Here is a 15,693-nt window from a genome sequence, read left to right on the forward strand (position 1 = left end):
CGGAAGGGTTAATGATTTTGTTAATCAGTAGCAAGTGACGATTACAGTATTCGAACATAGCCACCCTGTAAATGTATGTCGTAAGGGTTTAAACGGGGTTAAAGTCGGCTCAGCCGAGAAACCAACTCGACGTTCTAACAATTTTTCATTCTCACGACAGATGCTGGACGTGAAGGATAGCAACAGAGGGGTGTTCGTGTGTAGCAGTCCTGGTCCTGATCCGTACACGTCGCAGGACCTCTACAATCCCGTCTACGAGGAGCTCAGCAACGGTGAGTGATTCAACGGGAAATCAGTACGAGATTGCTTTCTTCGCGAAAGCAAAATTCTTTCGATTCGAAAGAAAAATTCGTTCGTATCGCGTCGAAACGTCAATCAAGCGCTCTCATTCTAGACGAGACTCGCCTGTGAAGATTGTGTCAGGTGTAGACCGTGATCCTCAGGCTCGATCCTGCTCACAGAGAACATAGGTAGGATCCCAGTTGCACGGTGTCGCGATTAACCTTCCGGTTGAGAGTTGAATCTGGTTGAACTTTGTTGTTGGCTAACACCGTATTGTGTCTTCTTCTTTTCTATGTACCTTTCCTTAACTGGCGAGTTAAACCGCTTTCAAATATTGAACCGACTCCACGGAGACCGAACTTTGACCCGGTATCCTCGGAACTTTCCGAAAGTCTGCTGCCCTCTTTCTCCGCTGAAATTTTCATTGCCGTGGAGCAGACTTGCACAACTGACGCTTTTCAAGCGGGCAATGCGGTGCACTGCGATCATGAGCCGTGATTTCACAAACCATTAAAGAGAGCAGGAACCCTTTCAACGTTAAGCTTAAGGGTAAATGTCGGGATAAGTTAGGTCTACAGCTTCGAAACGTGGAAAAGAATCATGTGAATCATTTTTCTCCGGCTGTTCTTATCTGCCGATTAATTCGACGAGAACTGTCGGCGATGAAGTTCGTCGGCGGTGTCTAATCTACGTCAGGACGGAATCGGAAGCTCTTCATCTTCTTCTTCGTGTATCTTGTTCCTTAGCCCTGGCGAGTATCTTGATAGCCTTCCTCTCTCTCTCTCTCATCCTCTCTGTCCGCGTGTAAACCACCCACTCCTCGACCCGCCATACTGCGAGGCCTTCTCCCGAAGGAGATAAGCGTGACACGACCTCTGACTTATACTTCCCATTAGTCGGATGGCTAATTAGCATGGTGATGAGACTTTCGACGTTTGACGAGGATGCGGTAATCGAATATACGTGCTGCACGAGGCGCATCTCTTCGATCCGTTGTCTGTATATGTGCACGTAAACACGTGTGTACCTGCATGAATCACACACCTTTGCTATATATAATACGAGATCGTATTCCTCCGCTTCGGCACGATAATTTGTCTTGGTTAACGTCACGCGGGGTGGTCTTATACCGGTGAAATCCCTTTCGGAAAAAACTTTTGCCCGAACTCCGAGGGGACCTTGCAAGTTTTTACCCGAATCACCGCTCGGGAACGGGCACCACTCAGCGCCGCCATCGGAAGATGGAATTTACTGGGTTAATTTTGTCCGTATGCTCGCTTTGGAATTATTCTTTAATCAAATTTCGATTGGTACAGTTATCTTGTTAAGATTTTCGGTGTCATGAATGTTTCGCTGATCCATTGGCGCATAGATTTTATTTCGCGATTTTTAAAGGATTTCGTGCCGAGTGCAGAGCTTCTTCTGGTGCGATGGAATTCGGTATCCCCGGGGAAATCCTGGCTTATTCGCTTGAACCGTTGATAAAGGAGAAGATATAGAATGACGGAGATTAAAAGCTCAACCGCGGTAAACAGAGACTCGTCTCTTTTTCTGTAAATAACGATCTTGTTCCGAGGAAAACGAAGATGGAACGCCTCGAGAGATTCGAGGAACTGCGAGAACGTCGATTGCTTAATGTCGATTAGAGACAGTCGATAAACTTTCGTCCGTTTCAACGTTACGTGTGTATACTTTTCCATTTATTCGATCGTTAGGCGATAATTTCTGTCGCGTCTTCTGTTCGTCAAATTCACGCCATATGTTTCATTCGTTCCATTTTTTCTTTTTTTTTGCCCATAATGGTCTAAGGACGATATTCGTGGAACGCAGTACGCGTTGTTCGTTACGCGGCTATTGTTCTCAGTTTTTTGATTTTCAGCGAAACACGAAAATTGGGTGAACCCTGTATGGGGTGGAGAAATGAAAAGACCAACCGAGAGGTGCCCAACCAAAATGATCGTTTTTGATTTTTACCTCAAACACATATTTGATTTCACCCGCAAACAATACGATCAGCTAACAATCGCATCGAACGAAAATTATTCAGGGCAAAAGTCTAAATCGCAGTTAAATTTAGAAAAAGATAGAAATAATAAATGCAAAATCCAGATGATTCTATCGGAAACGTGTTCCACGCACGTTTTCGAACCTTGTTCGATAACTAATAACGATCGCATGTTTCACTTTCGCCCAACGATTGTCTTGGTTTTCATTGAAATAAAGCAACAACAACAATAACGGATACTCTCCAGCTAATTAATTCCAACACTGATACCCGGCTGAAAATTAAAAGCAACCCTCACCCCGTCGATTCAACTTGATTTCATCCAGCGGAGATCGTAACTTTGACACGAGAAAAGAGATTGCCCGTTAATTAATTAACGAACCGTCCAATTAATTATCGTAACCGTGGCTGGGTCGCGCAACGAATGCCGCGCCGGGCTCTGCTCATGCATTATTCATTCGTTCCAGGGGACCATCCGGAAACGGACGAGGAGAGCGAGTTGAACGCACGTAATCGGCTTCACCATCATCACCATCATCGGCATCATCATCGGCCGTCGTCGAAGCCGGCCAGCGAGGACGAGTTCGCCGAGGACGAGCTGTCGGTCGGCGAACCGTCCGAGGCTAGGATGCTCACCTCGACCGGTCCAACCTGGGGCACCTGTCCAGCCGGTGGCAGGCCATCGCGAGAGAAACGGGGCAGGAGTCCCAGGAGTCTCGACAGACGCAGGAGAGACAAGAGTCACGACGTGGGAGAGTTTCACGAGGGTATGCTGCTGGACGCGTTGCTCCAGCTCTATCCCAGCGTAGCCGGTGAGTCTTGGTTGAAATAGATACAGCTCTGCTCTAAATCCTCCGATTCAAAGGACTCTAGATTTAACCCGAAGATCCTTCGATTTCAGGTGTAGCTGGCAACCGATCGAATAGCAATCAACGACAACAGTCCGTCCCTTCGGTGGCCCATAGGTTACCCTATTTCGTACCACCGATGCCAGCCACCCAGGCGCTCAGGGTCGAGGAGAACCCGTACGAGAGTGTGCCGGTGTTAGGTCCTCTCCATCACTATTCCAGCCAAAGCAGAAGCAACAAGGACAGGTTACGGAAATCGAACGACAAGTACAAGTACTCGACGCAATACGGTGCCGAGTATTACGGGTTGCAGAACCAGGACGCGACCCCGGTCTACACGCAGGTCGGCGGAGAGTACACGGACACCTATTCGCAGCCAACCGATCGTCTCTATAACGAGGACAAGTACACGCAACCGGTGTATTACGCGACGAGAGACGGCGAGCAGATTTCTTCCGGCAGGTTGTACCAAGCTCAACCGGACAGTAGTTTCGGTAGCGACAGCGGGTACAGCCATCACACATCCGGCACGACCGGTACCACCGGTACACGCAGCAGCAATTCGAGGACAAATCACAGGAAGGATAAGCACCGAAACTCGCATCATTCCCATCATTCCGCGGATTACATCGTGTCCTAATGTTTGGTCACGAAGAACAACCTTCGAAGAACGGATTATCTGCAAAGATGACAAAGATAAGGAAAAAGAGATAAAGTAGAAGATTGTAATTACTTTTCTAAAAAGTAACGATCCCGCGTATTGTTTCGCGTATTTATTTTGTAAATTGTTTTTTTTTTTTTCTTTTTTTCATTTTATTGTTTTCGTCTATCGAGGAATAGAGAATTTTATTTTCGTACGCCTAGCGACGATACGCTGGCGTATTTTATTTTTTCTTTCATTTTTCTTTTTTTTTATTATTATAATTGTTGCGCGTGATATAGAAAGTATTGTATTTTAGTATTTCGTATCGAACGATGATGAGAAGGAACTTAGTGGTTCAAAGGATATCTATCGGAGCAATAGAAAAGACTATAAAACGTCGACGATCAGGTTTATTATAGGGCGCGACAGAAACACACTCACGGAAAACACAGTGATCTCTTAGTGATTTAGTAAGACTATTTAAAGAAATTATTTGTAATCTAATGAGACTCAGGCTGGTACCAAAGGACGCTATTAAGTAATCCGACTTTTTAGCCTTCTAGTTTGTAATTTAATACACGTAGAGCTGCTCGCGAGACGATTATTATTAAAAATATAATTAACGATATAACGTCGACGAGTTATCGTGACGAGACGTGCGACTACCTACCGCGTCTCTCCACAGTGACGAATGGATTTTAAACGTTTTCATAGAGAGAAGGAAAAGGTGAACCGATCCACTGCCAAACGATCCTAAACAATTTCGCAAAGACTGCCCTCGATTAAGAGATATCAGCCATAATAACGTACAAAAAAAAAATACCAGAGAACAGTTTCATACGCGTTTGTCCCCGGAACAGATACTTAGAATAGCACCTAAATACCTTCTCGTGCACTTAGACACTCGCGACGAATTCATTCGGTACCACGTACACGCATACACGTACATACACGCTAGTAGTTTCACCAGTAATTTAAGCACAAAGTTGCAACTTTTCCTCGTCAATTACGAACGCTAGGTAATTATCGTATAACGTAAGAACGCAGGAACGGATTTTTTCAACGCGAACGATCAAGGGGACACGCTCCTATTTTTGCAATCTCGTACGAGGTCGCGGCGCGTTTGAATCGGGAAACAAGAAAAAATAAAGAAAGGAAAAGAAAATCCATCAAGAAAGGAAAGAAAGCGGGAGCTTTCGCGAAAGCCTTGATGCTCCTCCAAAGAGAATAGATAGCGTTTCTTTCTGCGAGCCCTTTCCCTGTTTGTTCCAAATTCTCAAAGCTCTTCTACAAACCTGGCAAAACGATAACTTGAAAGCTGTTGACAATGGTTCGTCGCGTATCAAGACGGTTTCCTTTCCCAACGGATCAAACAACAACAGTGCAATATGTTTCCTTATGTTCCTTTTTCATTTTTCACAGAATCGAAACGATCTTGCCGGGAAATGGTATTTGCAGGGAGGACATCGGGCTTTAGGGTACGTTTTAGCGTAACACTAATAACCATAAGTTTTGGTTCTTCATATTTTATAAACAATTTCGAAATCGATCAAACGAAAGCTTAAACCCCTCCATATTTTCACGCGATGACGTACCCTCGTAGTATTAACGATTCTAATTAATATCGTACGGTATGTCGTCGGTAGTCGCACGATTTTCCGCTCGCGAGGCGACTCGATCACGCTGCCATGGAGAGACAGACAGACCAAGATGAAGATTCTGAAAGGATGATAGAAAGGACAGTGTTCTTAATAGGCTGTACAGGCTCTGCACACGCTGGTACACGATACAAAAGGCAACTATAGCTATAACAATACAGTAGAGTTTAAGAAAGCGGACAAGCATTATTCGCGAGCGATCCCGTGTAAATAAACGATGCAGGAAGCGAAAGGGTGAAGATGAAACGTGTCCGGGGATAGCCCCGGTGTAGCATACCTGTATCATATCGTTATCGAACTATCTCGTGTGCGTGCATGTGTGACGTGTGACGTGTTCCCTGAAGCGACGAGCAATGGACAAAAGAAACAGAGAATGAATTTAATATATATATAAAGTATATAATTTTTAAATTATTTATATCGAGCAGCGCGTTGTATAGCGCCGATAGAGACTTAACGCGTGAACAAGACGAGAGTGAGATGAAAAGTGCGAGAGGAAAAACGAGAAAACGATGAAAAGCCGGTGAGATGAGGTTTTCTAATCGTTTAACGCGTTAAATGGCATGAGAGTCATTTTAAACCCTAAAATTCAAGGTAACTAAACAAAATTAATTCTTACACATCCCGTGCCACATGAATTTCAAGAGTTACAATAAATATTTTGAAACTAGGAGCAAAATTTTCATTACCAAAAGTAGCAATTATATTATTAGTTTTCTATTTTGCTTTTATGCTAAACTGAGAACCATAATTCCTCCCTTAATTGAAGTTGTGCCTTCGATAAAAATCCTGGTCCATTCGATGATCAACGTGGTACGTAATGTGTTAATATCATTAATGATCAATATACAAGTATTTTCATTGTGCCATTCAACGTGTTAAAGAGATTGTCTGGAGATGATCCAGATTCCCGTTGCCTCCCTTTCGCTTCCTGGTACTGTACACACTTTAGATGCATGTAGAGCGAATACCTCACGAAAAAAAAAATAAAGATCACTCTGTTGTAAATATAATTTTATATGTACGAGCCGAGAAATCAGGTGTGTGCGTAGGTTACTTAGTGGACACCGCTATCGGACACACGGTCGCGAGGCGCTACCCCCTCGACTACCCTTGCTTTCAGAAATTTTTTCCACGCTTCAGTGATTCGTAAAATAATTGAAAATTAAACAATTACGAAACCACCCTTATTTCTCACGCGACGACAAAGCTATAAAAATTCGCCCAAGGAGACTGTTTAAAGTCTACATAGAAATTCTATTTTTCTGCTTTCTTTTCGCACGACGAGGAAACCACGAAACACGAGTATCGATCTAGACGAGGGATGTTCGAGGGTGTAACGAGCTCGCGCTCGAGAATAAAGGTGAACTGTAGGTGGTATTACATGTACTTATCGGGGGTGGGGTGGGGGGGGAAAAGAAAGCGCACGACCAGTCACAACGTATGATCAAAGATGCGTACAATCAAAGAGTGCAGGAAGAGAAGAATGAAAGGAGCGAACGAACGGCGGGTCGCGAGAACACGCACGATGGAATTAGAATGGCAAACGCTTTTGTACGATTTTACGTCCATGTTAGTCAAACGTTTCTCGAGATCGTTTTTTATATATACGGTATATAAAAGTATATGTATACACACAGAAAGAAAGAGAGACACACAACTCGTGTACAGTAGGTACGACGAAACCTAATTTATTATCATTGTTCTTATTTAAAAGAAAATGGGGTAAAGTATCGTTTTTATGCCCCGGTTAAGGGTAGGTGCCCATTTAAGGGTGAAACTCGCTCGAGGAGCTGTCGAGAGTATTTCTAGCAAGTGGATAGGGGGTTGAAAGTAATTTTTAGCAGAGTATTCACTTGCTAAAAATGCTCTCGACAGTTTCCCGGAGGAATTTTTCTGTCAATTAGGCACCTACCCTTCGATCTTTGTATTCGCTACCAACACGTACTTTGTCGCAATCGAACAATTGTTATATTATCGATATTCATGCAAACCGCGTATAACGTATTGATTATTATTATTATTATCACTATGCTGAGAGAAGATAAACAAGGGTGAGCTTGATTTTCGCCTTTCGTTTTTTCGTTCCTTCCGAGCATTTCGTTGGCTGGCCAATTGGCGCGAGAACCAAGGCAGAAAGGAAGAAAATTTGAGAAGGAAGCGTAAGAACGAACGAACGATAGGAAGATTTCTTGTCCCTTTTTGAAAACGCGTATACGAGTCGCGAGATTATTATTTATTGTTGCGTTCGAACGGGAGAACAGAGGGTTGTCACCCCTTTCGTACCCTTCAGTCTCGCTAATCTTAGCTGCGATTTAGCGATATAGGCAAAAAAAAAAAAAAATCAGATGACAGAAAACATAGGCACTAGAGTACCTCGGATGATAACAAGTAGCATTCTTGAAAGTTAGCTTGCACGGGCGTTCTCCTTTTCCATCGCGCCGTCTTGAGGGTGAATCGAATGGAAGGGTGAATGAAAAAAAAAGAAACAAGGGGATAAGATAAAGGTCGTAAAAAATAAAAAAGAAAATAAATAAATAAAAATGTGAGCTCGTGAAATCGGTCCGATCGATGGGGAGAACACCAGCTCGCAGAACAGGGTAACTAGCTCTAACATCTATCTCTTACATCATTTAAGAAAGAAAAATAAAAACTCTATCACACTCGTTCACCTTATGGTATCACAGGTTCACTCTAATCACGAATGTCGGCCAAGGCTAACTCGAGACACTATCACACCTTCGTACTAATAAACGATTTACTATTCAATTTCATCCGACGCCTAATGTCATTTTCAGTCATCCCGTCCCCGAACTCTATCATCGTTTAAAGAAGAAATAACGGAGCAGAAGCTAAAACTGCAGAGTCCTCCGCTTGATACAGACTCCTGCCATGGAAATTGCAATTATTATTTTCCTAGGGAAGTAAAAATCATTCCTCCTTTTATTAATAATTTTTTCAATAATTAATTTACATTCTATTATCGTAGAGATGGCTGTCGTCGATGTTTGAATATATTCATCGATTGTTAAAAATAAACGAGCGTAAGTAATCGGCAACAACGATGCAGCTAACTCGATCGTAAGTCCAATTTCCCGCTCGTGTTTTCCATTAAGCATGCGTCGGTTAACGCGAATGCAAATTTCATTGCGAGATCATTTGTCACGGAATAAACTTTTCATCGTTACGAATGCATTTACGATACGAAATTCGGTGGGAAACGCGCCCGTCCGGATATCCGATGAAAATTGCATCGTTAACGGTCTCGAGATCGAGTATCGATCGTTGGAACCAGGGGTACTGCCGTGATTTTTCACGAGAACAAACGGGAGATGGAGAGAACCTATAGGCTGGTTGGGATTGCTGCGATCATGGTCATCGATCAAAATCATTGATCATTCAAAATAAAAAATAGTGCGATATAGAAGGAAGAAATCAAAGCAGATGCAAATGGAACGAAAAGTCACAGGGGTAAGTTGCGAATACCCGAAACACGAAACGTGTTAATAATCGAAGCTCTTTTCACGGTACTTCCATAAGTTGTTAAGAAACTCTCTTACTACAGTTCGACCTCACTTTTCTTTCTACAAAAGAGAAAGAGAATCTCTTTTAGGTTACGAAGAAAACTGTCGTAAAGATCTTTCGAACTGAAGGAAGAGCACTTTTAAGCCAGGTGGTAAGGGAAGGTAGTTCGCGATGAATTTTCATCTCGAATCCGTACCGTTGGACTTTGAAGCAACGAAACATTATTAATTGAGCCGAGAGCGAAAGAAATTAATTATCGTTCTACTCGAGACAACGGACGGCAGGGAAAGCATCGCCGTAGGATGAAAGGTCGAAAGGTGCGAGAAACGGGCAGCTGGATGCAAAACAAGAACCGCATGACTGAGCAGCAACGATGATCAATATTAATGAAAATGCACCCTCTGTTGCCTTCTTTCCGTCCTGGGATCGTACCATAACTTGCTGCAATGTTTTCGGCTTAAATTAAATTTTCTCCAACCACGCGACGTCTTATATCCGCGCCCTATAAGTCACCTGGGCCATTTTTAATTAAATTGTTTTGCACTCACTTACCGTACGCGTCCATTTAAATTAAACAAAAAGCAAACTCATCGTGCTCGATAGCCAGGCAGTTTCGTTTTTCGGTTAACCCATTTAAAATTAACCCCTTGCAAGGGAAACTGCACGGACGGGGTGGATTGCAGTCGCGTGTTCGACCCGGCAAAAAGTCACGGTACACGGGAAACAAATTCCGTACAGCGTCCCAGATTCCAGGCTGTAACGAATTTTAAAGCGACTCCGTCGGATGAATCGTTAAATAAGCTGGAAATGGCCAATTCAACTTGATGATCTTCCAGCTAACAAAGCTGAAATAACTCTTCTTGGGTGGAGAGAAAAAATGCGTCGCCGGTTTCCGAGAACTATTAACAATTGCTGAGCGAAGAAAGAAGAGGAAATTTTACAAGAGGCGACGAAGAAATAAAGAAGAAAAATGAAATGATTAAAAGAAGGAAAAATCTTAACAATCTTTCGGAGCGGAAAGCTTGATTGGAGCAGCACGTTGGGACAATTTTTCCCTATGCAAGGCTTATACATTTTTGAAAACCTCGGTCACCCGTGGCCTACTTCTTTTTCTATTTTCGCCTTTCCCGCACAGAAGATTAGAGACGTTGCTTTCCAACGAGGGTTGGCCCTGCAATTAACGCGCCCTCTCCCTCCTCTTCCTCCCTGTACGTATGTGTATCTGGTGAATGCGCTCATCCCAGACGAAAAGCGGGCTAAGACGAATACGAGAAAAAATTTCTGAGAAAAAGGAAAAGCTAGCTGGCGACGCTAATTGCGCAATGGACGAGTACGGCTAGCCCTTCGCACACAAGCTTTCTAAGGAACGAGATGAAAAGGAAGGCGACGGTGTAGCCAGACGCTTTTACGGTACACCTTGCGGCCCACTGTGCTCGTTCCAGTCGTTTCAAGTGGCGCACATAATGCGACCGAAGGTGTAATGAAGCTTTCGTACATCTGCACGTGATAATCACTACTCGAGGCAGAGCACCACTTCTATAGCTCCGAGTTGAGGGATGATTATACACAGCAACCAAGACACTGCGGTAACTCGCGTCGAATATTGTGATTTTCTGACGATTTCTAATGATTTTCAAGTCGAGAATCGAATAATCAGCCGATCGTTTACACAGTCAGGCTTACCGATGCAAAATCAACGGGCCAACTGGCGGAGAAGGGATATAGGGGCGATGAAACCAGGGCGCAAACGCGATTTAATCCCCGGATTTCGGGACGTTTTAAATTTCAATTATAGACCGAGAGGGAAGCTCACTGGCGAGCCAGCCATGTCGCGCTTGTACGTGTAAATATGCGACTCGATTGTCCGGTCGGTCAATAAAATGCTGCATTCTGAATACATACATATATGCCGGCAACGAGGCTGGGTGTCACGATAGAAGCGGGATGCTGGTAATAATTAAATGCCGACCGGATTGGTTCGAACCGTTGTTTTAATCCTGTCATTACCCACAATGACGATAGTACCTACGCTGTGGTCATTCATTGGGGCGAGTCAATTACGAGAAAGCGTTATCGAGTTTCGAAGGGTGTAAAACGGAAATAATGATATTTTGATCGTGACCACCCTCTCGAACGCTTTTCGATAGAGTTCGCCGGGTGTAAGCCCCTTTGTCAAAGCGACCAAGTAACAGAGCGTACACGCCATCGTCGATCTATGCACCGCGACAGGTATATTTGAACGTGATTCGACATGGCTGATCGAATGAGAATTTTCTACCGAATAAAGATGTCGAATCGCGTGTTAACGTCGATCAAACGCTACCTGATTGATCGCTATTCAACGATCAACTGATGGATAGTGATTTTTAGAACGAGCATGGGAAAAAGTTACCTGCTCCACGCGTTCTCGAAAATAGATATTGCTTTTAATTTTAGTCCGTAAACGGTGGCCATTTGGGTTTTAAAAATTTAAGCAGAGAATATTTGCAGTTGCCCAGCTATGGCTTTGAAATCTAGTTCAGTAATCCGATCACCGAATAGTTTTCTCTACGAACCATTTTGCCGTTCCAATGGACGATCGAATTATTAACTTGAAAGCAGAAGAAAACATTTTAGTAGCCAACGCGCGTGTAAACCGTGAAGACGATAATCCTGTCAGTAGCAAAATGAAAAACTATTTCGATGCCGAGTTTCCGGTGTAATATATCTCGATCTCCCCCGTCGCTCTTTCAGCGAACCCCATAATCTCCAGACCAGGGCGATTCAGCGTACGTCTGCCACACCGGCTACGTTTTTATTGGCGCTATGGGTGTTTGTGGTAGTGGTAATTAATAATGGCGCGATGCCTACCGTTGGTCCGATCCGTATAAGGTACATTGGCCCGTGATTTATGGGGACGTAATGAAGCCTGTTCCCCGCAGGAGCCACGTGAACCGAAAGGATATAGGCGGTTCAAGTCCCCACGAGCGAACAAAGACGAAGAAGATGCTTCCTCCTTAGGTGCAATAACGCGTGTCGCGCCAAGGAGGGAGATCTCCATCTGGTAAAGATGTCCCGACACCGTAGAACGCGTATCGTGCATTTGAAACTACCCTCTCGCTTTCCGGACAAAGAGGGTGGGTGGTGCCTTTGGGCTACGAGCAGCATTTCGAAGTCTTTCCCTTCCTTTTGCTTCTTGTTTAAAGGGCACAGGCGTATTGTCTGCATAAATTAGGATAAATTGTGGAAAATCGCGGAACGAAATCAAATTGCATTTCGTAAAAGTCGCGCAAACCGTGTTGGACCATGTTGAAAGATTCTTTTTCTTTTCTTTCCTTTATAAAATTCCGAGTAATCGTGAATAGGAGGACGTATACATGTACAGTGTTTCGACGATGAAAATTTGCATTCTTGTCCGTTTCGCGGAGCTGACAGGACGGTGTGTATGCACGGAAACGCGGACAGACCTCGAATCGTCCCGGTAACACGAAATAAGGCAGCGACGTTTTACAGGAAAATTCACCTTGCCGGCAGAGAACAGTCGGAGGAAATTGGTTTGACGAAAATTTATGCAAGGTCGAATGACCGGACACGACATCCAGGAGGAACGGCTGCCTGTGCAAGGCTTGTTTTATATTCCGTGGTTGGATACCCCTTTCCACCAGGTAGATCTTCTTAAACATTTACAAGAACGTTGTACAATCGACGTACCGTCCTTTCGAATAATACCAAGATGACGTGATGTATGTCCCGAAACGTCGTGAAAATTTCATCTCGGTCGAATTCTCTGGTTCGTGTTTAAAGAATTGATGGGACGTGATGATTTTTAGAGTGACGCGAACGAAATTCTTCGTAGATCCAGGAAAAAGGTACTACCTCGTACATCTTACCAGTGACGTGCTCGTACAAACCACATAAAAGCTACCTGTCATTGTATTTCTGATTGCGAAATCAGCAGAAAATAGTCAGGTACGCATTCTAAGGCTAGCGAGTACTTCTTCGAGCGACAAGAAAATGTAACTGTTGAAAAACGAAGGTAACGCGCGATGGGCGTTCTCGTGTTCACCCTGGAAGCGATAAAAAGAGGTAATCGCGAGCAACGCGGCCGCAGGACCAGTTCCCCAGGAGAAATACTTTTTGCCGAGTTGTCCCGCAATTTCCTCGGGACAAACTCGCCCGTAATGGACTGCATGCATCATACTTATTTCGCATGAAATAACAATTAAGTTGCATTAATTAACAATAAACGAGGATTTCAGCGGGTCCTGCGTCGACGAGCGTCGCTATCTCTCTGGCTCGTGGTATAAAACGCGCCGGTTCCCGTTCCATTCAGCCCCGTCCTGAATTTAAAAATACTCTCCGCCAGGATCCAGTCGGAAAGAAACGACTTTCGTCGCGTAGCTCGCTTACAACCCCGGCCAACTTTAACAGCCTCGCGATGCAGCGACATTTATCGCGACACGAAATTCGTGCACACCCCTGCCTGGCCTCCAACTCGCTCTAATTACGCGCACTTTTATTCCTATCCTCCCGGTGGAAACACTTCCGTGTAGCTCGCGAATGAACGTACAATTTCGACGAACGGAAGGAAGGAGCACCGATACCGTAGCAACCTCGAGGATCTTGGACTAATTTCGCGGTCCTCCGTATTTTTAACTCTTTAGGTATGAGTATTAAGCGAAATGGACAATTTCAGAATAAGTGTCCCCTAGGTTGAGAAAATTTTTCTCGAATAAACTATGGTCGAGAGAGAGGAGGGTCGTTTGAAGGAGAAATAAAATGGCAAATTTGAGAATTATAAGAATTTAATAGTGGTTTCGAAGCAAAGAAATAATAGAAAATAATAGGACCAACGCAACAAGGGTTCTCCAACTCGCTGATACGAATCTGAGAAAGGGGTGAAGGCGTGATATGGCGTAGACGGTATCAAGCACAGGTCGGCGTCGGTCAGGTCGTCATTACGATGAAAGGAAAAGAAAAGAAACTGATGTCGACGAACATACGGGGATGGGAATGGTGGATAAGGCTATGAGAAAGACGAAGAGGGTGGTTCGATCGCGTCCGCGAAACGACTTCGTTTGTCTCGAGCAGCGTGACGGTCTCGTTATCGACGTCCCTTTACGCAGAACTCATTTACTTAATTGCCACGATTATAGCAGTAACGCCAACGTCGTAGAAACCTACTGCTTGGAGTTTCAGCGTGTGGGCGGTACTCGGCCACTTTTCCATCTGCAGACATCTACAGGGTGTCGTGTAACTGATTGTACATACCCTTCAAGAAAGTTATCATTAACTACTTATTAAATAAACTTGTAAAAGTCGCGTTAAAAATGGGCGTTCAAACGAGGATACCCCTCTCCTCCACACCTTAATCTTGCGGGAGAAATCATTTAATTGCCACCCTGTATAAATAAGAAGAAACATGTCTACCTTGAAAAGGTAATATTCGGGAATGTATAGAAGGAGGAAGGAGGCCGACTAGCCGGAGCCTCACGCACCCCTTTACAACGCGACGCCGTGACTGGTGAGCGAAGAATAATCGTTTTCGTTTAAAAGAAAAAGAAGAAAAAGGACACGAGGGTAGAAAACGAATCACGATATACCATTATTCTCGCACGAATCTTTTGTCCGAGCTCTGTGATTGACGCGAACCATTTGAAATTCTGCGTTACAGATAAAAAGAACAAATTCTAGGAAGCATTCAAATCAACCTGTGGATAAAAATTAAACACGAATTCGAACCGTCCGAGAATTGTAACACAGTCCCTTTGCAATATACAGGGTGTTCGACAACAGGTGGGCAAAATTTTAAGGGGTGATTCTAGGGATCAAAATAAGACGAAAATCAAGAATAACGAAATAGCGTTTGCGGCTTTGTTTTCCAGTAATTAACCTTTAAAAATTCGAGTAAAAAGCACCTGATACCTGCAATCCGCCCAGCACCGACGACTGAACGTCAGGTCAGCAGGGGAAAGTACAGTCATAACCAAGAATCGTTGAATAGTAGAAGCTTACCTCGTGCTATTCGGTTTCTCGGTACTGCAGCATTCGACTTTCTCTTCTTGGTTATGACTGTACCTTCCCCTGCTGACCTGACGTTCAGTCGTCGGTGCTGGGCGGATTGCAGGTATCAGGCGCTTTTTACTCGAATTTTCAAACGTTAATTACTAGAAAACAATGCCGCAAACGCTATTTCGTTATTCCTGATTTTCGTCTTATTTTGATCCCTAGAATCAAACCCCTTAAAATTTTGCTCACCTGTTGACGAACATCCTGTATGTTAATTTAACGCGCAACATTGACAGCACTGTGTCTCGTCGATTTACCGCTTTCATCTTTTTTAAGACATAATTTTAATTGAATAATTTGGTGAATGGTGGCAAACGTAACAGAGCTGAATTCGTCGATATACGTTTCGTATAATTGCACGCGGTGAGCTTTGTGCTTGGAAGTTTGACGAGGAAGGTTTTTCGCGTGAACGTGATCACCGCACCGGGTGAAAACACATTGCGAAATAACCGAATAACGAACGGTACGATAATTAACAAAATACGATGGCGCGGGGCTCATTGTTTTGCCAGGCCATTGTCGGGAAACGCGTGATTCGACTAGCGTAGCTTTGCCAACTGAAATAAAGAAATAATGATTGCGGTTGATTATGGTGGCGCACGCGAGGAAAAATTGCAAATTGCACGTGGAAAAAGTGATCGAAACAGCTGCCATTATTAAAGTTTCGACGTTAACTATGAATTT

The 15,693-nt window shown here is 43.9% G+C and overlaps 1 protein-coding gene across 4 annotated transcripts in view; it reads left to right on the forward strand.

Annotated features, from left to right (window-relative positions):
* The window catches only part of pxb (putative Hedgehog signaling attenuator pxb), a 190,635-nt gene extending 182,707 nt beyond the window's left edge, over positions 1 to 7,928 (forward strand). For all 4 annotated transcript variants that reach the window (XM_034320837.2, XM_034320835.2, XM_034320838.2 and 1 more), the window contains 3 exons: positions 161 to 272; positions 2,755 to 3,099; positions 3,189 to 7,928. In XM_034320837.2, coding sequence (XP_034176728.2) covers positions 161 to 272; positions 2,755 to 3,099; positions 3,189 to 3,775 — 1,044 coding nt within the window. In that variant the 3' untranslated portion in view covers positions 3,776 to 7,928. The remainder of the gene's footprint in view (positions 1 to 160; positions 273 to 2,754; positions 3,100 to 3,188) is intronic.
* Positions 7,929 to 15,693: the final 7,765 nt, after the last annotated feature.

The sequence above is a fragment of the Osmia lignaria genome, chromosome 12, assembly GCF_051020975.1.
Source record: "Osmia lignaria lignaria isolate PbOS001 chromosome 12, iyOsmLign1, whole genome shotgun sequence".
Classification (NCBI taxonomy): Eukaryota; Metazoa; Arthropoda; class Insecta; order Hymenoptera; family Megachilidae; genus Osmia; species Osmia lignaria.